The 21,135-nt window shown below is 57.6% G+C and overlaps 1 protein-coding gene across 4 annotated transcripts in view; it reads left to right on the top strand.

Annotated features, from left to right (window-relative positions):
* The window catches only part of PSD (pleckstrin and Sec7 domain containing), a 48,788-nt gene that overhangs the window by 25,819 nt on the left and 1,834 nt on the right, over positions 1-21,135 (top strand). For 3 of the 4 annotated variants that reach the window (XM_074907312.1, XM_074907309.1, XM_074907308.1), the window contains 11 exons: positions 4,059-4,259; positions 4,768-4,848; positions 5,410-5,522; positions 6,344-6,402; positions 6,959-7,048; positions 16,682-16,725; positions 18,031-18,209; positions 19,035-19,105; positions 19,692-19,849; positions 20,194-20,338; positions 20,944-21,087. In XM_074907312.1, coding sequence (XP_074763413.1) covers positions 4,059-4,259; positions 4,768-4,848; positions 5,410-5,522; positions 6,344-6,402; positions 6,959-7,048; positions 16,682-16,725; positions 18,031-18,209; positions 19,035-19,105; positions 19,692-19,849; positions 20,194-20,338; positions 20,944-21,087 — 1,285 coding nt within the window. The remainder of the gene's footprint in view (positions 1-4,058; positions 4,260-4,767; positions 4,849-5,409; positions 5,523-6,343; positions 6,403-6,958; positions 7,049-16,681; positions 16,726-18,030; positions 18,210-19,034; positions 19,106-19,691; positions 19,850-20,193; positions 20,339-20,943; positions 21,088-21,135) is intronic. The other variant, XM_074907310.1, reaches the window with a different exon arrangement.

Raw genomic sequence — 21,135 nt, 5'->3', positions numbered from 1 at the left:
TTCAATTCTGTGAGGAATGAACCAGCCCAGATCTTTGCTGTCATAAATCAAAGTCGCTCCACTGAGACCGATGGAGGGAGCTGCGTTTATTTAGCTCAGCCAAAGATCCGGTCTGGTACATTCTTAGCAGTGATATTAGGCAGGCTGGACTCGCTTGGCAGAGGCATCGGGCATCTAGCCATGTGTGTGGGGCATCAGGCATCAAGGGCAAAGTGCTTCTCTGTCCTACACGTGTCCCTCACAGACTCAGACCAAGCTCCCTGCCCTGCCCCTTCATGGTGTAGGATGCAAACCAGCCTCCCACGGGGACCAAGTGGCACTTGGGTTGTGGTTGGAGGTTTTGGATTTCCTACAGCAGGTCTCTCACCTGGATATGTGTCAGGCAGGACCTGGACAACCCAGGAGCTCAGCCACGCACTTCTAGCTGAAACCAGTGGCCACCCAGCTCAGCCTGTCCCCAGGGTTGTCTCTCCTTCCTCGCTCCTCAGAAGCAGGGTATTGGTGCAGGTAGGGTCCCACCATGCAGATAGAGTGTGGGGAGGGTCCCACCATGCAGATACATCCCTGCTGGCAGCCAGGAGCTGGAGGTCAGCCCTTCAGGGCAGGCTTTGCTGAAGCAGTGCCTTATTGCTGCCCCACATCCAGGAGAGGTTTGCTCCTGGTTGCTGGCAGCCATGGAGAGAAAACATGGTGCCGAGTGAGCCTGGTTTGTGGTGGCAAAGTGGAGAGGACATTGGGGCTCCTGCAGTGACATGCTGCATTGCAGCCAGGGAAGGTGCTGTGGTTTCTCCTGCTGGGCTCTGTGCAGCCAGCCAGAGGAGGAATACTGGGTGAGATGAGGATCCGGCTCCAGCAAAGGAGTGTTTGGCCCCAGGAAGTTACATCTGGGCCCTGGAAAAGTATCTGGTCTGGGAGAAGGAGCGTCTGTGGTGTGGTGGCCCTGAGCAGGACCATGGTCCTGCAGCAGCTCCCCGGGGCTGGGAGCGTAACACAACGCTTGTGCTGAGCTGCGATGGGAGGTGACTGGTGAAGAGCCTCTGTCCTGGGGGCAGCCCTGAGCTCAATCACGTGCGTTCCTTGCAGAGACCTCCAGAAGGGCCTCGCTGCTGCTGACACAGGTGCTGGGGACCTGGGCTCTCTAGCGAGCAGCTCTGAGGAGGCAGGGGGACCTTTGCTCCTGGCTATGTGGGGTACAGCAGTGACTGTCCTAGGCGGGCAGTGGGGAGAGGGATGAGCTAGCACTGGGTCCACTCAGGGATGACTCATTTCAGGCACACTGAGGATACTTGCACAATACCAAATTTGATCTTTATTCCTTAAGTATGGGCCAGTTCTCGGGTTGAAAATCTATCTAATCTAAAAAATATTATCCCAGTGTTTCTTCAAGCCAAACTGAAATGTCACTTTAGAAAGTACACTAAAAAAAACCACCCTGAGACATTAGCTCATTGGCAAGAAAATTAACATCACCTCAGTTGTCTCAGACATGTACACGTCTCTTTGCTCTGTTCTCCGTTTCCTTGAGGATTGGTCTCTTGGTTTTCTCTCTTTAGGTTGCACGTTCTCCAAGCCAGCTGGGGCTTTGAGTGGTGACAGACAGATGCCACAAATGGGGCACTCCCAGCCTATCGAGGCTGATGGTCCATATTTAAAAGCATGAGAGCAACTTGAGTGTTGGAAGAAAACCTGTTTCATGGCATGGCTGGGCAGTGCCTCATCCTGAGAGCAAAGTTATGCTTTCCTGATGTAAAATCCCAAATCAGTATGGGGAGTTTGTGAGGGAGGAGAGAGCAGATTCTACTGGTAGAGCTGCTTTGAGACCCAGGCTGTGATGCCTGCATGCCCATTGCAAGAAGCAAGGCAAGAATTTCAGCCACGGGTTGGAAGCCTGCAGGGAGGTACAGATATTGAAGGACAAGAGAAGCTTTGTAAGTGGCACTAGGTAGGAAAGCTGAGGACCACAGATTGAGAAGAGAGATCATGGGGGAAGACTCAGAACTCTATATTTTCCCCTGGAGGCTCCAGAAATTGGCCATGTGAGGGAGGACAACCTCTCAGGCAGGACAGGCAAGGTCCAGAAGGGTATCAGGAGATTTTAGTGATGGTGGTTGAGAATTAAAAGGTCACAGGGTGACTGAAGAGCTGCTTGCTCTGGAGGTGCAGCTGGAGCATGGGGAGTGGTGAAGGGGTGGCTTTGAGTTTTGTAGCTCAACTTATGGCTGGAAAAACAGCCTTGGAGCTGCTGGGCTGAGAAGGGGACAGTGCCTGTGACCCTGTGTTAGCAGATAGAGTTTTGGTGAAAAATACACACCACAACCCATGGCCAACAAGTGATAGTTGCTGGGATGGATTAATCTGTTCTGCTGCTGGAAAGCAAAGAGAGTGTGAGCCCTCTCCTTGGCTGAGGGCACAGTGGCTGCAGCCACACAAGGAGCCAAAGTGGGGCCGAGGTGTATGCCCAGCAGTGGCCCAGCAGCACCCAGCCTGTTCTGCTGTCAGGTGCCCCCCAGGGTGGCTTTGGCCTTGCCAGTCAGTGCAGGCACAGATGGAGGGCAGCAGGCACCAGGGCCCACACCAGCAACATCTTTGGATGCAGCCACCCTATTTTAGGAGGAGAGGTTTTAGGCAGGTGGGAGGGATACCCACAGGACAGGGTATGCTGGTGATGTTGACAGTGATGCTGGAAGCCTTCTGCCCAGCACAGCTCCGCAAAGCAGGCAGACACAGAGCCGGTGAGCTCCTAGTGACCTTGTGGCCACTCTCATGGTTGCTCCCACCGGGGTGGCATGGGGTGGTGGGCAAGCTTCCTGAGGAGGCCTGGAGCCAAATGGGCACAGATCTGTCCTGGACACCCATGCAGGTCTTGCCACAGTCACTGCCCAGCACTGCCAAGCTCAGCAGTGGTCTGAGCCAAGTGCATCTCCCCAGGGACTTGCAGGGTGTTAGAGCTGCTTTCACCAGGGAAGTGTCTGGCCCATGGATTGGAGCCCAGGGCAGCTTCTCCTGATGCAAGGCACCTGGGCATGCCAGGAGGGTGGGAGAAAGGTGCCCAAGAGCTCCCTAAGGCACAGGGCAGCCTGTCAGTGCTGCACAGGGCTCCCCTGGGATGAGCAGTGCTGAGCAGCAAGGAGGCTCATCCTTGGTGGAAGCAAGCGGAGCCTCAAGGAGATTGTCCTGGGTAACTGGCTCAGGAGAGCAGGCCTCTTAAAAGTCAATTAGAGACTTAAAAATAAATCAGACTGGAACATTGCGAGAGCTGCCAGAAAATTTGGGCGAGGTTAGAGTTGCTTAATGTTCGTTGTTGATTAGATTCAACCAGCTTTTTGGTTGGGATAACTTCTGAGCTGCTGAGTCAGACTGCTTCAGGGGCTAAGCCAAAAGCATCTCCTAACATGGCCATTTAAGGCATGGTGGGCTGAGAGCTGATGGGCAGCCTGAAGAAGACAGTGCACCCCACTGTGAGCTGGGAGGCTGTGGGGGTTTCCTTCATCTTTGTCCCCTCTGCTTTGGTTTTCCCTTCTGTGAAGTGCTTTTAAGTTGGTGGGTGGGAAAAGGCAAGCAAAGGAATTATAGTCGTCTTGTCTTGGGTAGAAACTGCACTTGAGAGCAGCACGAGGAGTTTGTCCAGGTTAAAAAAATGAGTGCAGAGCTGTAGGACAGCATGTGATGTGCACATGTTTCTGTTCCAAGTCTCTGCTACGGCTGAGCTTGGCAGAGCCTGAGCCCACACATGCAGTTTTAGAGGCTTAGGGTGGGGGACTTCAGAGCAGTTGTTCTGTCTTTCCAGATCCAGTTTGGATCTGGGTTTGAGTGCTTTGGTCCTGTCATTAGTCACTGGAGCTGTCTTGTCACCCCACATCTCCTCCAGCCACATCCCCAAACCTTCCCTTAGCTCCCAGACCTGACCTTGGAGTGTCTCTAACTGATGTTGTTCATCCTGGGTCCTAGCAGTGTGTAACTGGTTTCCAAAGCAGGGTGACGAAGCTGCATTTCCCAAGAAGCTGAACAAAGAGATGATCTCTAGGCAGGCTAACATAGAACGTCCCTTCCCATTGCAGCAACCACCCCCTGAGCCAACTGGTTTCGGACTCAGACTCGGAGATGGACAGTGTGGAGCAGCTGGCCCTGGGCAGTACAGACACTCTCTCCAATGGACACAAGGCTGACCTGGAGGCTGCTAAACGCCTGGCCAAGAGGCTCTACAACCTGGATGGCTTTAAAAAAGCAGATGTGGCCCGCCACTTGGGGAAGAAGTACGTGTGGGTATTCTCAAGGAGTGTTCCATTCTGCAAGGGGCCCACCTGCACCTGCAGTGCACCTACAGCTGCTACCCTTGCAGGCACTGCTCTGGCAGGGAATAGCTGGCAGGACCCCAAAGACCACTCCCCATGACTGGTACATCTGTACCAGGTGTTCCCTCTAAAGGTTTTAAAATCTAAGAGACCTACAGGTTTTGGTACCTTCCTACCATGACTGCATCTTGGATGCTTCAGGAAGGTGTTGAGGCAGGGGGACAGCTAGCTGACCTCTCATGGGCTCTTCCAGCTCTAGCTTCTTCATTTTCTGTTACATACCCAGTATTGCCATTGGATCTGTGGGTGACTTCTCTGAGTTTCATGGGAGTGTGGTGTGTCTCTGTCCCCAGCATTCTTCCCATAGACCTGGGGAGCTCCCAGCCTCCTAGAATCCACCCCACCCCTGTGTGCCTTTGGCTGTCTTCATGGTCTGGTTGATCCCACTCTTGCCCCCTCACCTTTTCTATTTCAGCAACGAGTTCAGCAGGATGGTGGCAGGGGAATATCTGAAGTTCTTCGTGTTCACAGGGATGAGCCTGGACCAGGCTCTCAGGTCAGAGCTGAGTGTGTGTACGTGTGTGTGTGTGGTGGCCACCCGAGTGGGATCCCAGCAGATGGTGCCCTCTGCAGCTCTGCACCCACACAGAGATCTGCAGGAGCAGGCAGACCCTATGTCTCCCACCTGGAGGTCTCCTTACCTCTTAAATAAGGGACAGTGTTTCCCAAAGTGGTGTCTCAGCCACAAAACCAAGGAAGAGCACTCCTGGTCTTAACTCGATGGTCAGTGCAGTTTGGTGATTGGTGACTGTCAGGTTCACCTGGGACTGGCTGTCCAGGCCTTGAGCCCAGACCCTCCTGGTGTTACCCCACCTCCTTTCCCGGTGTAGTTCCTGGGGCTGGCTGTAGGTCTCTGTGATGTGCCAGCAGGGTACGGTGCTATGGGTTTTTAAGGGGAGCCCTGCAGTGGGTTGGGAGGGATGCACGATGGCAGGGCTTCATCCAGCACATACGGGGGTCTCCAAACCAGAAAGCACGGTTCCACTCTTGCACAGGGTGGGTTAGAGAAGCTGCTGGTGGGCTTCATGTGTGACCAACACTGCTGCTGCTTCTTCAGATCCTTTCTAAAGGAGCTGGCCTTGATGGGAGAGACTCAAGAACGAGAGCGAGTGCTGGCTCATTTTTCCCAGCGCTATTACGAGTGTAATCCCAACGCCATCTCTTCGGAGGGTAAGAAACTCTGCATGTCTGTGTGTGCATGTGTTTCAAGTGAGCCCATGTGTTTGTCAGCCCGGTGAAGGTGCTCAAAATGAAATCAGAGAGCAGGCTGAGAGCCTGTACTGACACCTTAGGAGACATCCCCAGTTATGGAGATGTCATTTCCCTCAAATGACAGATGCTTTAGATTTTTTTATAAAAAAACCCCTGCTCCAGTTGGATCATGAATAATTAGGGCTCAACCCATCCTTAATTGTGACTTTGAGCAGATTAGCACAAGAGGCAAGAGAAGGCCCTCCTCACCAAATAGACCCCAGCCCTCAGATCCTCGGTTCAGGGAATAGCCAGGTGAGAAAACTTGGGTACCCAGCACTCCAGGCAGCACAGACACGCACTTTGTACCGTTTCATGTCTTTTTGCCTCTCCTGTGTGCATTCACGTGCTGGGTCTGCTCTGGGCTGGCTCTGGGGCAGGTGAGGTTTGGGCTGCCTGGCTGGCAGAGGGCTGTGCTGGTCCCACCTTGCCATGCTAGGAGCTCTGCAGGATTAGCTGCAGCATCGCTGCTTGGCTGAAGGGGCTGCAGGCTTGAAAGGGAGTTTGTATGCTCAAGTTTGGGATCACCTTTAATTCAGTGGCCTCCTACCTACTCACCCGCATGCTGGCAGCACCGTGCTGACTGCTGTGTGCCCCGTGGGCCCGGGGTGGGAGGAGTGGGCTTGGGGCTGTTTGGGGGCTTGGAGCCCCCTTGCCCTGCCTGAGATGCCAAGGGGCTGGAGCACCAGCTGCAGGGCTGAGCTGGGGACACTAATTTCTGTCCTGTGCTTGTGCTGCAGATGGAGCCCACACCCTCACCTGCGCCCTGATGTTGCTAAACACGGATCTGCATGGACACGTAAGTTCTAACTGCCATCAGCCCCATCCGTACCTGCACTCTGTGACCCCACTACCCTGTACTGTAGGTGCTGGGCTAAGAGCAAGAACTTGCAAGGACAGAGCCATGTGAGCAGGAGGCACAAGACCCTGGGCCTGCAAGGGCTGGTCACCCCTAATGTGTCTGGGGTGGAGAGAGGAGAAAGGCTGAATGAGAGGAGGAGCTGGTGAAGGAGAGAGTGGGGCTTTGGAGAGAATGTGCTGAGCTGGAAGATGTGGAGATGGGATGAGGACAGAAGAGAGAAGTGAACAGGGAGTGAAGATGGGAGTGAGACTCCAAAACCAGCTGCCATTGGGAGCGGATAGCTCCCAACTTGGAAAAAAAGGAGGCTATTTAAAACTTCCAGAGTCTAGGCAAAGCTAACAGCTTCCCCACACCTGCAAGCAGCCTCCCTGGCTTGTCCCTCATTCTGCTGCAGAGATGGAGGGTCTGTTCCTGGGCTGTGGGACCTGCTCCAGCCCGTAACAGTCCCTAGCCTGAAGATAACCCCCACATTTCTCTCCCCCGATTCCCCCAGAACATTGGGAAGAGAATGTCCTGCTCCGACTTCATTGGCAACTTGGAGGGACTCAATGGAGGCACTGATTTCCCCAAGGAGCTGCTCAAGGTAAATTCGATCGGTCTCCCTGGCCAGCCAAGCAGCAGGAGCAAAAGTGAGAGCTTTGGGCAGGATCACATGGATGGCTACGTGGGATGCAATGAATGTGTCCATCCTCATGCAGGAATGGTGATGGTCCCTTGGCCCACAGTTTTCCTCCTACTTTGCTGAGGGGGACATGGGCTTCTCTGTTGCCCCAGGAGGAGCTCCAGTTGTGGTCCTTATTCCCTCGCTGCTCTTGCTGTACCTGCATCGCAGGCCAAGGGCCACCTGTGGGGGCAGCTTACTAGGGTTGGTTTGCCCAGCTGCAGTGGTACTCGGCCTTCCTGGCTCCCTGGAGCACTGGATCCCAAAGCTGTGGCCAGGCTTTGCAACTGGAGCCATCTCCAGTGGCAGAGGGAACATTTCTGGTGACATGGGCAAGGCATGATGGGGAGGATGGGGTGGTGGTTAAGCCCCGGAGCTGGGAACTCACCACACTGGTGTGACTGGGGGACTCCTTCCTTCTCCCTGCCTGACCCAGTTCCCAGCAGGGCTTGGCCAGGGAGGGCATTGTTCAGTGAGCACCTCTGGCCTTGAACTGCTGGGCTTCTCTGGCATTGCCTGTTCTCAGGAGGGTTTTGTGAGCTGCTGTCCCCACATCTTGGGCATTGGAAATAGGCTTAGATCCCATGGAATCTGTGGGCAGAAACCACCATTGTTGTCGGTGAAGTGCTACAGCTGGCAAATACTTGTGATGTGGAAGATGGGTTCCCACAGGGTGCTGGAGCCATGAGGGGGGGAGATGGTCGATGAAAAGAGGCAACAGAGTGTGAAAAACTGAGCTTCCTTTTCAGCCTCTGTGGGTCTATTCCTGGCTGTGTCGCTCACCCCATCATTAAGGGGTTACCAGCAGCTCTCAATAGGGCTGTCCTCCCTCTCAGCCCACGCTTCACCAGTAAAAAGAGTTACTCAGGAAAAATTCTCCTCTAATTTTAAACCGAGCTCCAGAAGAGGCTTTAAGCACCCAAAATGGAATAGAAACATCCTAAATCAGGACCCTGAACCCCTGACCTCCAGTGCTGCTGTGCCCTGGAGCATCCAAGCTCTGCAGGCTCCTCACGTGCCCCCTCTGCAGTCCTCAGCACTTCATGGTTGAGTAGCCGCACTTCAGGACCTGCCCCATCCCTATTAAACTTCACCCCCAAAAGTACCAGAAGTTTAAACACGCGAGATCAAGTTATCCCATCACATCCCAGCCAGCAGGAAATAGAGCAGCAAGGAAGTGCCAGGAAGCTATAGGCTTTCTTTCATGGGTAGGGGCCAAGACCTTTGCTGGGTGTAAGGGAGTGGTAGGAGGATGCAGCGCTGCAGCACAGCCCTGCACAGCTCTGCCCGCAGCCCAGCAGTGGGGAGGCTGTTCTGCTAAAAATGGCCCGTTCCCTCTGCAGCTGCGGTGCTTCCCACTGCCGCTTTTCAGCCGCCTCTGTACAGGAGCCATGCTGGGGAGGGGGAGCGAAAGGCAGCGTGAAGAACCGCGCTCAGGGCAGGCTGCAGCTCCTCACCTGGAGCACTGCTCCACTTTGGGGAGCCTCTGCCCGTGCAAGGGGAAGCAGTGTCCTGGGGTGGGTAAGATGGGAAAAGTGGTTGGCCTGTGCTGAGGAGGGGGTCAGCAAGGAACGGCACCTGAAGGGGCTGTGCCTCCACTGGGCAGCTTTTGCCAGGCTCGGCTGGAGAAGACACCCTCTCCATTCTGCACCCTGCTTTCGGCAGCTGAGTGCTTTGGTTCCCGCACAGGCTCAGGGGCAGAGAAATGGGGAAAGGCTTTCCCACTGCCTGTGTCAGCCTGCGCTTGCCCCTTTACCATGTATAGGATGCTGCCTCCTCAGCAGACCTGGCTGGCAGGCAGTGCCTGGGGACTGAGGCTCCTGTGCAAGTGTGCTGCACAGCTGGCTGGCTAATTTTAGCACTCCGGGAGCACACGCATTTCCTAAGGGCAGCAGGGGAGGGGAAGGACTGGCAAGCTTCACAGGAGCTTCCCAAAGCTCAGGGCTGGGGCTGGGTCAGCTCCAGCAGTGCAGAAGGGTGCTGGGGGCTCTTCCAGGCCTGCCCGGGGAGATAGTGCAGGCTGCTACCCCACAGGCTTCAGAGCTGGAGCAGTGGAGGTGGCCTTCACCCACAGTGCTCACCACCAGGGAATGGGGACAGCAGGGCAGGACCTACGTGGCTGTAGGGGACACAAGGCCACCATTCCCTGTGACGGGGGACAGCATCAGGAATAGACCTGTGGCGAGCCCAGGCACTCTCCTTGTCTCTGGCTGCAGGGAGTCCCAAGACAAATGCAGCATAATGCCTGAGAGCGGGTGGCAGCCTGAGTCAGACGAGAACTTTATCTGCTACTAGATAATACATGTAAACAATCCCAGTTTTATGTAGAAGAAATGAAAACACTTGAAAGCGTGTGCTTTCACAGCTGAGCACCACGTCCCCCTCACTGGCAGTGCCTTACTGTGCCCTGCACGGCACTACTGCTGGAGCTAAGACAGCGATGCCTTACCAGCACTGCTGCTTGAAACCCTTTCCTCTGGCTCTGAAAGCTCCCCTGGAGAATCGTACTCTGCAGGCAGGGCTGCCTAGCTCCTCCAACTCAGGGTCCTCCCCACAGGCACAGGGACCCATGCCTGGGATATAAGAACCCATATAATGCTGTGACTGAGAATGCCCACGTCTGCAGTCTTGGACCCGAACTCCTGTGGGCCAAATGAAGGCAGCTGCCTGCACAGCAAGGAAGGAGGCAAAGAATGTCCTGGAGGTGGTGGTGTTTTGGTTAGCTCTTGAGATGTTGCTCTTCTCTTGTCAGTGTGATTTTAGCCCAGGCCCCCTGGGATTTTACTCACTGTTGCTGGTTGTCTGTTGTATTTCAGATGTGGATTTGACCTTTACATGATTGATCACTTTGTGGAGCCTTAGTTCTTCTCCATCTTCCTTACTCTTTTAGCTTAACCTTGTGCTTCACTGGCTGGTAGCAACACAGTATGGCCAAATCAGACCCCATTTCTCCCCTGCACTGCTTAGCGATTGAAGGAGTGAGTGAAATCTGTGCTGCCTTCCAGCCTAGGAGCCCAGAGCACTTCAGAGATGTTAATGAATTAAGCCTGACAATACAGTTGGGTCCTCGGGGGAGGAAGGTAGGATGGGCCCCCACCTTCCAGCTTGGAGGCACAACGGCAGGGCTCAGTCGCTTAGAGTGCTGGGTAAGTGATTAGCAATGTGGGAAGAAAGCCCTGGCTCCCACCTCAGAGCTATAATCACCGAAACGCTTGCTCAGTCTAATCCCCCAGGCTATTATTTTTTTTGCCTGTTTCCCCAGGCAGCGATCCGCTGCCCCGCCCCTGTCTCCCGTGGCTCCCCCCCGGCCTCAGGGGCAGCCCAGCACATTTGATGTGCCAGGCACCCATGCCCCCTCCCTCACAAGTTTTGCCCAGCGATCACTATGCCAAGCAGTTAGGACAGAGTGGAAAATTTCCCCTTCTCTACTGGCCGCATCTCCTACTCAGTCAAGCCTCACTAAATTACGCATCAATCCTCAAGCCTTCTGCAAGGATGCCCAGCCCTTGCTTCTTCACGGGAACAGCTGCCTGGAGCATCTATGTTCGGCCCTTGACCACCTGCGCGGCTCCAGCTAGTAATTTTTCTGTCCAGACCTCGAAAGGATGGGCAGAAGGGTTAAGTGTGGGGCGGGCACTGAAGATGGAAGGTCTGAGCACACATCTCCACCGGGCCCGTCTCTTACCAGGCCGGTCCTTTGGAGGTCCCTGGTGTGGGCTGGCCTGCAGCAGCAGCTCTGAAGCCTGCCCAGCCCGGCCGCTGGAGCCCAGGAGATGTCACCACCGCTGCCCCCAGCCCCATGAGCCCCCGAGGGTCCAGCCGCCGGCTCCCGCTCTCCCCGCCGGGGGGCGGGCGGCAGGGACGGCCAGCTAGTGCCCCGGGGGCACCTCCGGCAACTCCTGCGGCAGCCGCGCCAGGGATGGTCTCCCACGAGGCGGGATGCTCGCCGCTGTCTCCGCGGGCCGGGCCCGGCTCGGCTGGGCCCGGCCCGGCTGGGCCCGGCTCGGCTGGGCCCGGCCCGGCCGGGCGCCGCGGGTCGCCATTGGCTGCGGCGGGCGGGGCGGGGCGGGGCCCCGCCTCTGTCGGGCAGCAGCGCCGAGCCCTGCCCGGCCCGGCCCGGCTTCAACAGGCGGCGGCGGCGCGGGCCGCGGCAGGCAGGGCAGGCAGGGCCGGGCAGGGCCGCCGGGAACCCCCCCGCCCCCCGCCGCCGGCAGGATGATCGGCGTTAACAGCATCAACAGCAGCGCGGGGCGCATGCGGTCCCGCTCCATGTGCTCGGTGCGCTACGGGCGCAACTACCGCGGCGTGGAGACCTTCTGCTACGGCTGGCCCCAGCGCTCCCGCACCCTCAAGCCGGTGCTCTACACCGACCTGGTGGTCAGCCGCCTCCAGAGCCGCCGCAAGAAGAAGCCGGTAAGCGGGGAAACGGGGACGCCGCGGGGGGATGCGCAGCGCCCCGCGCCCCGGAGGGGACACGGGCGGGCGGACGGACAGACACGCCCGGCCCGCCGCCCGGCCCGTCCGCTGCGAGAGCCTCAGCCCTGGCGTGGATGCAGCGAGCAGCCGGCCCACATCCCTCCCCTGCCTGCTTTCTGCGGAGCCGGGTCTCTATCAGCCCCCCTCCGCCCCGGGGTCCCCCTCTCCGACCCTGCCATCCTCTCCCCCATTCCACCCCGAGCGCGGGGGTAGCGGGAGCACGGCAAGACCTGGGTGACATTGCGCCGCTTACAAGGGCTTGACAGCAACGCTTGCACGAAAACATCACTGCCAGAAGAATCCAGGACAGAGCTGTACCGCTGGGACCAGCCCTCCAGCTTAGCATAAGTGACAAGCTCTGCGGGCTCCCCGCCAAGGGCTGCGCTAAGCCGTGCCAGCCCGGCCAGGGCAGGCGGGCACCCGTGGCTGGGGAGAGCGCAAAGCAGCGCGGAGGGGCCGCAGCCCCGGCTCCCAGCCGAGCAGAACTGGAGAGGAAGGAGTGGCTGCCTGGACGAGAAAGGGCTTTTTACTGCCAAGAGCTTGCTCGCTGTGAGCCCGCATCCGTTTTGGAGGTGTTACGCTGGTGTGCATCGCTCCTAGGTGGGGAGAAGCGAACAGGCTGTCTCTGGGTGCGTCCTGCCTCGGTTGGGTGTCTTCCTCCGGCGTGGCAGCGAGAGGAGTCCTCACTGTCCCCCGCGTTGCAGGCAGGCTGGGGCAAACGAGGCAGGGGTACCCCAGACCCGCTTGGGCTGCCCCGTGGTCAAAAGCAGCCCCGTGGGGACATCGGGGCCGTGCCAGGCGGCGATGCTCTCATAGCGCAGTACGGTTTGGGGGCAGCATTAAGTTGTGACGCACTCGTATGGAAACATACAGTTGGGAGATGCTCGGTCGCTGCTTCCCGCGCTGTGGGGCTGCGCTGGGAGGGATAGAGGGGTCTGCCGTCCTGGGGGTGGTAGTTGGCTGGGAAAGAAATGTTTTAGAAGAGATTGATGCAGCTTATGATGCTGCTGATTCAAAAGTGTGAGGCAGGGATTGGTAGCTGTCCTCCGCTGCCTGCTATTGCTGCCTGCAGCAGGGTGGAAGGTGACGCACAGGACGCTGTCCCCGTGGCAGCCCATCCTACAGGGAAAAAAGTCTGTCCCCGTATCACTCTGCTCACAGGAACCCCTCTGCAGTAAAGGGGAGGGAAAACACGGGGTGTGCGCTGCAAGGTTGGTGCATGCCAGGTGATGAGTTATTCTTGAGCATGGGTTGTGTGTGCTGGGCAGGCAGCAGAGGTGTGGGGAAGCTGCCAAGGTGAATAAGGGACCTGACATAGGTACAGTTCTATCTGACATACAGCCGTAATCTGACCATGTTGTTTGTATCTGCGCAGCTAGGGGGTCTGGGTGCCTGAGGACCTGACAGAGCTTTGTGTCTGGGTGTAGAGAAAGATATTTTCTAAGGATACTTTGTCTGCTTTGAGGTGCACTGATGGAGTAGGGGAAAGTTGGGGAAAGCCATCAGTTGAGCTCTCATATTGAAATGCTACCAGGCAAGGAGAGAGAGAGAATGACTGGAGGATGACTGCTTGGTGGCTGTGAAGTCTGTCTTGCAGAATGTCACACAGCCGTGGCTGGTCACAGGGCCAGCAGGAGGAAGGGGAGCCTTGACCTGCCTAGGGCATCTTGCAGCACTGAGAGCTGAGCACTGTTGCTTAGTACAGGAACCGGCAGACTGGAAAGGGGACGTGTCTGTAAGAGTTATGATCTCTTTCAACCCAAGAAGGGTTAAAACCCTGTGCTGGATGCCTAAATTCCTGCCTTAACCCTCTTGTTACTTGAGGGCTGTGCTACAGCCCTCCGTACAGTCCCATCTGTGCCAAAGCTGTGTCCAGGCCAGCTTGCTGCCCAGTTCCCCAAACTAGCACTGGCTCTCCCCTCTGGTTTGCTCTGAGCTGATGAGCTGAAGGGGGGATGTCTTCTCCCTGCCCTGTTTGTGTAGAGCTGTCCTCAGCGGTGCTGGTGCTAAGGCTGGGCTGGAGCATCAGAGTCACTTGCCTCTTTCCCAGTGCAGCCCCCATTTGCTAGAGCAGGACTCAGGGACGTCCTCTCAGCCTGCTTTCGGGAGGGAGGGCACAAAGAAAGATGTTGATTCAGTTAGAAATCCCACTGGGACAGTATATTCCTAGGTCTCTTTGGCGTTGCGCATGTCTAGGGCAGGGCTGGCTGGCTGGCCCAGCATGCTGCAGCAGTGAGCTCATAACCTAGGGTTGACAAAAAACCCCAACCATGCCTGGGGTCAGCTGCAGTGGCATGGGGCCAGCACTCTGCTTTCTCTTGGGCAGTGCTTGAGAGTTCAGAAGTGCCAAGAGGTACCATCCTTTCTGCCCAGGGGGAATGAATCCACAGAGCAAAGACAGCCTGGAGAGAGGGACCTGCTGAGCAATGAAACTGGTGTCTGATCTCTGCTGATGTGGTTGTGAGTTAGGCTTCAGGAGCCCTGGACTGTCTGTGCTTCCCTGGCAGAAATGGTCCATGCACCAAAGAGCCCAGAGTTTAGTGGATTGATGGGCAGTGGTATTGCCACGGGACCAAGAAAAGTGGGATGGGCTTTAGGGCTGGAGTGTGTCTTCTCTAGCTAGGACTTGGGCTGAATCCATCGGCTTTGCTCTTGAGATCAGTGTTGTCTGGGGTGGCATTTAGCCAAGCAGAGTCTTGGCAGGATATAAGTGTAGACATAAAGTTTTGCATTGCCCTCTCAATCCCCCCAATCCTCCTGTTTGCCTCTCACTGTCCCCCCTACAGGAGTGCTGAGCAGCCCCTGCTCCCTGTCTCTGAGATGGGGCTACTTAGCAGCTCCTGCCTGCAACAGGCTTGTGGGATGCTGTTGGGGCTTTTAGCAGCATGGCTGGAGCCTTTTGAAGCCACACTTTGAAGTGTTCGCTGACAGTCCCAGAGCTAGTTCTTTTGTAGCACAGTGCTCTGCCAGGCTGTTCTCTGGCACTGTGCCATCCAGAATTACTCCTCAAGCATCTTCTGACATAAGCTCATTCATTCGGCATTTAGAAGCAATCCTCCTGCAAGCCCTGCATGGGGCTGGGGGCCTGGGGGCTGCGGTCCCCTCTGGTGCAGTGCTTCGCCCTGCCCTCCAAAATACCTGCTCAGCTGGCTCATATCTCCCTTCCCTGGGGACAGGGAGCTGACCCCTCTGTATCGCCACTGAGCTGGGTGGAAGCCAAGCCACACGTCCCACTCTGCCTGCTCTTTCTGAGGAGCTTTTCTGCAGTTTCAGTCCCCGCTTCTCTGTGCCGGTTTTTCAATCTCTTCTTTTTGTCTTTCATTCTCAGCATCTTTCAACTGCATCCTCAGCAGTGAGTAAGATCCCTTCCCTTCTGTTTCCCGTGGTGACTCGATATCATCTACATTACTGTGACACACCTGCTTCTCCCCCTGCTCTGCTCCCAGGTTATGTTCTGCAAGACTTTGGATTGTTTTTTTTTTCCCCCAGGCTCCTCTCTAGGTCTCTTTGCAACCTGTGCTCCTCTGGCTGCCTTGCTGTCAGCCCACTGGCAGGTACCTACTGCTCACACCTCAGCAACTGGCCCCTCCAGTGCTGGGGCTGCATGAATGGGGCTGGGGTCTAATCTCCTCTCAGGTGCTGAGGTCATACCCCCTCCATGAGCCTCCTGTCTTCCCAGGAGACAACTGAACCCTGTTTTCTGCCAGCTAGATTGGGGTGATCCTTTTTCTCCTCTGAGAAACAAACTGGTGCTATACCAGCGTTTCCCCAATGGGGAAGTGCAGAAGGAGCCGGTTCCCTCCTCCGTCCTGGCCACTGCATCTCTCGGGGGAGTGATGGATGTCCCTTCCCCAGACACCACTGGTGCCTGTCTGCTGGCTGGCTTTCCCAGGCCCCTGCACGCCTCCAGTTGTACTTTCTCAGCCACCAGCAAGCTCTCTCAGCAGCAGTCTCTGGCCCAGTGATGGATGTTGACAGCTGCCTGAACAGCCTGTGTGAGACTTGATTATTTTCCTCCAAGGATGATGCCTTCCAGATCTTGCTCTGAAGTTCTCTGCGAGCACTGTGTTGAAACCCTCTCCAGAGCCTCCCCAGCTGTGGAGCTGTGCTGAGCACTTCTGGCTTGCACCCAGCTCAGACTGGACAAATGCTTGGGAGCAGAGCCCTGGAGCACCCCGCTGCAGGCAGACTTAGCTTGTTCCTCTGCTGAGATGCAGGTGGTGGGTCCTGCCTTGCTCAACTCAGTGGTGTTCAGGTCCCCAGAACGGGCAGGGTGCTTCGGGGGGGGGGGGGGGGGGGTGTGTGCTGGGGAGTGCATAGGGACAGGCCATAGCCACCCCAAGCAGTAGCAGCCCAGCAGTAGGCAAACACCCATCCTGCCTCGACCAGCCACGAGGTCCTCATGAATGACAGTGTGTTGGTGTGTCTGCACGTGCAGGGCCAGCACTGTGCTGAAGTCTCTCCTGAAGTCTGAGTGTGCTCCCACAGGAGTATCACATTGCTACAGAGTGCAGGGTGCTGCTGTGAGCCAGCCCAGGATGGGGCTGACAGCAGGAAGGTTGCTGTCTGTGGTGTGTTGTTGCTGGAGGCCCCGGAGCAGGCTGAGGTCCCACTGAGCAGGGTGCAGGCATGCACCATTGAAGTCCAGCCCGAAGGCTTGCTCTCCTGGGGCGCAGGCCTCCTGAAGGTTGTCTGTTTGGCCAGCCTTGGACACCTTGCAGTGGGGAGAAGCAGCTCTCCCATGGACTTGGAAATGTTTGATACACCTCGCCATCGCAGGGAGGTAAAGGGGGAAAGGAGGAGAGGGGAGACAGCCAGTACTATCCCCAGCACTGTGTGTATGCACCTGGGGTGTGCATGGGGTTGCAGGTCTTGTGATGCTCAGAAGGTTTCTGTAGCCCTGAAACAAGGTCAGCTGTCTGGCCCAGTCAGGACAGGGCAGGACCAGGATAAACCCACCTGGTGTTGCCTTAACCTCAAGTGCCCCTAAGCCAGCCTGGCATGCCCCCTCCCTCTCCCAGAGCAGCCCCTCTGACGCGATACCACTCTCCTGCTGACCCCCAACTCTTCTCTCTGCAGGCACTGTATGGCTCCATCAAGAATGAGAAGCTGCAGTGGGCCATGTGAGTATCCCTCCCCGCGGATGCTGCGGCCCGGCACTGGGCAGGCAGCAGGGTCACCCTGCTAGTGCAGGGGGCTCTCACCCCTACCCCCTCTCCACCAGAGCATCGCTCTGCCCCAGACACCGCATCAGCCATGATGCTGCAGGGCAGGTGCTCCTGTGAGGATGTGGGAGGGAAAGGGAGCTTGGGATGGGCTGGTATGGGATGGGGGTGCAGGTAACATCCCCCCAGTGTCCCTCAGCACCTCCATGGGGACCCCTTCCCTGGCATGCTGGGGGAAGACTGTCTGAGTCCAGACCTGTGGCTTTGGTGTTTCTTTGTGCCTTGGTGGCCATGCCTGGGGTGGGAACAGGCAGGCTCGGGGCGGGGGGGCCGTGGCTGTGCCAGGGCCCTGCAGGGTGCCTGCACCCTCGCCCACAGCTGCCATCTCCAGCAGCAGGGGTGGCATCGCCCGCGATGCAGGGATTAATCAGCCCGGCGGTACCACCAGCGCTGAGCCAATGCGCTCGGGCTGCTGCCATGGAGACGCCAGCAGATGCTGAGGGGTTTAATTAGCAGCGAGCAGGTCTGAGGGAGGGGGGAGGCAGCCACTCTGGGCTCCCACATCTTCCTGCTGGGCGAGGGGAGCTGCACCAATGCAGCCTGCCCGCAGCACGAGGGGCCATGACCTGGAGGGAGAGTGTGAGCAGAGGCCTGCCACTTCCTGCTGCCAGGGATGCCTACACCCTGCCCACACGTGCTCTTGCCCTAGCCTGATGCTGCCCAAAGCTTCCCCACCGCAAGTTCTCCGTGCCCCTTTTCTGGTGGCTTTGCCCCCTGCCCTGGAGGCATGGGGACCACAGCCTGTGTCTCTCTTTGGTGGGGTTTCACTTCTAGACCCTCTTTCCTGCCATCTGGCAACCTGTGAGCCTGTGCACCATGTGCCGGGGGGGGCACAGTAATGCCAAGCCCCGGGGTGCTGCTTCTCTGTGGTCCCTGGCATCAGTCCCTGCCCTGTCCAAAAAGGTTTCTCACTCCCTGTGGCAGGCAGGCACCCCACCCTGAACCAGCAGCAGACACCCCCATGCCTTGTCTTTGGAGGGGCCAGGCAGCACCACAGCTGCCTAGAGGGGAAGGGGCATAGAGGCATGGCTGGGTTTGGGATGCTTGCCAATGCTGATGGGAGACTGCTCAGCCTGGTCTGCTGCTCCTGGCCTCCCTTTCAGAAGCCTGGTCTAAAAGTGGCACTGGCAAGTGGAAGGCTTGGTATCTGCTGTCCCCAGCAAGGTAACAAACCTTTTCCCCACCCAAATCTGTGCCTGACAGAGATGAGGAGGAGCTGAGAAAGTCCCTCTCAGAGCTGGCAGACGCCAACCCGAAGTCCATCAAGCGCATCAGCAGCTGCAGTAACCCCTTTCTGGACTTCTCCCAAGACTCCAGCATTGCCACCTACAAGCATGGACTATTAGTGCGCAAGATCCACGCTGATCCCGACTGCAAGAAAAGTAGGTGTCTAGGGAGTCCATGGAAGGGGCTTGGTATGAGAGGGCACCAGTGAGCTCCAGAAACCCAGCAGGGAGCAGGGCAAGAGTCACTATGTGACGTCTGACTGTAGCATCATGCCAGCCTCCAGCATTAGCTCCCTGTGCCCTGGCTGTGCCAGGCATAACTCAGCCCCCGGGCTGGAGAGCCTGAAAGATGCTCCCTGCCCATCCACCCCCACCATCAGGGCTGGGCAGAGGCTGAGATGGCAGCAGGCAGCACAGCCCCTGCTCACGGCACTGGGAAGGGGGCAGACAGGGAGATGGGGTGGTCTCCCCGGGGGATGCACCCTTGCCACAGGTTGGCAGGGACAAAAGAAGAAACAAGCCGCACAGTGGGCTGCCGCTGGTTGGGCACTGCCAGGCACGTTCACCATTTCAACCATAAAATCCCCTCTAAGCCCTGGCCATCTAATGCTGCCTTGATCTGCTTAGATGCAGCCGCCCTCCAAAGCCAGCATTACCTGGCAGGCAGCACCGCCTCGTCCCCATCCCCACGCGGGGAGGCAGCAGTGAAGCCGAGCGGCGAGGCAGGCGGCGAGGCAGAGCACAGCGGCGCTGGCCCCGGGAGGCAGCAGGCGGCCCCCCTGCCAGCAGCACCATCTGCCAGCCACGAAGCCGGCACGGGCTCAGGTGCACGAGGACAGTCCTGGCGTGCCTCCCGTCCCTGGGGTGGGGTGACGTGCGTTGTGGCAGGGCTGGCTGGAGGAGAATGGTGGGGGGCGGGCTATGCCTTCCCCCAGCTTGGTGCTGGACCTTATGTCTGGGCTGCTCTCTCCTCCCTGGCAGCACCCCGAGGGAAGCGCAGCTGGAAGCCCTTCCACGCCATTCTGAAGGGGATGATTCTGTACCTGCAGAAGGTAGGCAGCAGTGGGGCCACCCGTGTCTGTGCTAGGGAGAGGAATTGTCTCCAACCTACAGGGGAAGTCACAGCAGTACCCACAGTGGTGAGAGGAGCTCTAGTGCACAGCACTGCAAAGCCTGGCCTAAGCAGACTCAGCATCATGCCTGCTTGAGACATTGCTTGGCGACCTGGTGGCATCCCTGTTCCCGGGGTGCTTAGGCTGAGCCTGAGCGGTGAAAGTGGCTGCCGACTGAGGGCCCTGGTTGGGGGTGGGGGGGGCTTGGCTGGAGAGAGAGGAGACACCAAGGCCTTTGCCCTGGCAGGGGCGGGTTGGGCCGCATGTCCAGTTTCCTGCAGGCACATGTGCTGCCCAGCTGTGGGGAACAGCCACGATGTTGTTGCCAAGCCTATGCACGGGGATTGTGCAGCCTCCCCCCATGGGTGTAGCATGAGCTGGAGGCAGAGCCCACAACAGCCTGGTGGAGGGTGATCTTCAAGCCCCACCACTGTCAGTGCTTGCCTGCAGTTCCTGCGGTCTCATAGAGCTGACTCATGGGGGGGTGCATCCCTAAGCTGGCTCTGAAACACCCTGTGATTCGCAGGAGGAGTATAAGCCAGGGAAGGCACTGGCAGAAGAGGAGCTGAAGAACGCTATTAGCATCCATCATTCACTTGCCACACGGGCATCTGACTACAGCAAGCGACCCAATGTCTTCTACCTCAGGACAGCTGACTGGAGGGTCTTCCTCTTCCAAGCACAGTGAGTCCCCCAGGATCCCTGGCTGCGCCCCACACTGGGGTCCAGCGGCTCATGTGACTGGGGCGGAGAGTGGGACAGGACTTAGGGCCACACTGCTCTCTCCTGTCCTGACCCTTCCTGGAAGGAAGAGGACCCAATGTCAGCTCTGTGCTTTGCCCAGCTCCTCTTCTTCCCACCCTGGTGGGCTCATGATGGCCTGAGTTGCTGGAGGCAGAGCCCCAGGTGCCATGGCTGGCCAGGACCAGGCCTGGGGGACCCGGGTCTTGTCTGCAGGGCAGGTCCCTCTGCCTGTGATACAGACAGTGCTACTTAGAGCCCATTTGTGGTTTGGCCTTTCTCTCCAGGAACCCTGAACAGATGCACTCGTGGATCACGCGCATCAATGTGGTGGCAGCCATGTTCTCTGCGCCCCCTTTCCCTGCAGCCATCGGCTCCCAGAAGAAGTTCAGCCGCCCGCTGCTGCCCAGCTCCTGCACCAGGCTGTCCCAGGTGGGCCAGGAGCATGGGACAGACCCCCTGCATCTGCTGGTGGCACTATTCCCTGTGGCGGGAACTATGTGATGCCACACACCCAGCTGCCTCCCAGTGGGGTGCATGGCCGAGGGAGCATGGCCAGGGAGACATGGAACAAGGGGGTGATGAGGTTGTGGGTAGACAGTGAGGACTTGTTCCTGGCAGCGGGGACAGGAGACAGGCCATGGAGTCAGACCATGGAGAACGTGGTCCCCCATCACAGCTTGCAGGGTCCTGCCAGGGCCAGGACCTTGAAAGGCGACCGGACAGGGGGATTAGCTGGCACTCGTACATGCCAGGGCAGTTATTCATAGAGCAGAAAGGATTAAAAAAAACCACCAACCTAGTTTTAGAGGGGATTAAATTCTGCTTTAAGACTGCAGCCAGCCCCCCATGAGGCAGGAGCAGATTGCCCCCAAGGGCCTGTGATTTTGCCTGCCATTTAAAAGAAAGGAACAGAAGCTGAGATCCTGGCTGTACCTAGGAGGGGAAAAACCTGTTCTCACCCTGGTGGGCTCACACTGCCGGGGGGCAGAGCAGAGGGCAGAATGGGGCACTGACATGGTGCCTCCCTTTCCCAGGAAGAGCAGGTGAAGAGTCACGAGACCAAGTTCAAGACAATGTCAGCAGAGCTGCTGGAGCATCGCTCCTCGCTGCCTGAGAAAAAGGTGAAGGGCAAGGAGTACGAGGAGCTGAAGCAGAAAGAAGAGTACCTGGAGTTTGAGGTGAGCTGCGAGTCCCCCCTCCCTGCCCCCAGCCCCCCTGCCTGCTTG

Source organism: Athene noctua, chromosome 5, assembly GCF_965140245.1.
Source record: "Athene noctua chromosome 5, bAthNoc1.hap1.1, whole genome shotgun sequence".
NCBI lineage: Eukaryota > Metazoa > Chordata > Aves > Strigiformes > Strigidae > Athene > Athene noctua.
Note: the sequence above shows the minus strand (reverse complement) of the source record. Positions and strands in the feature narration are given on the sequence as shown.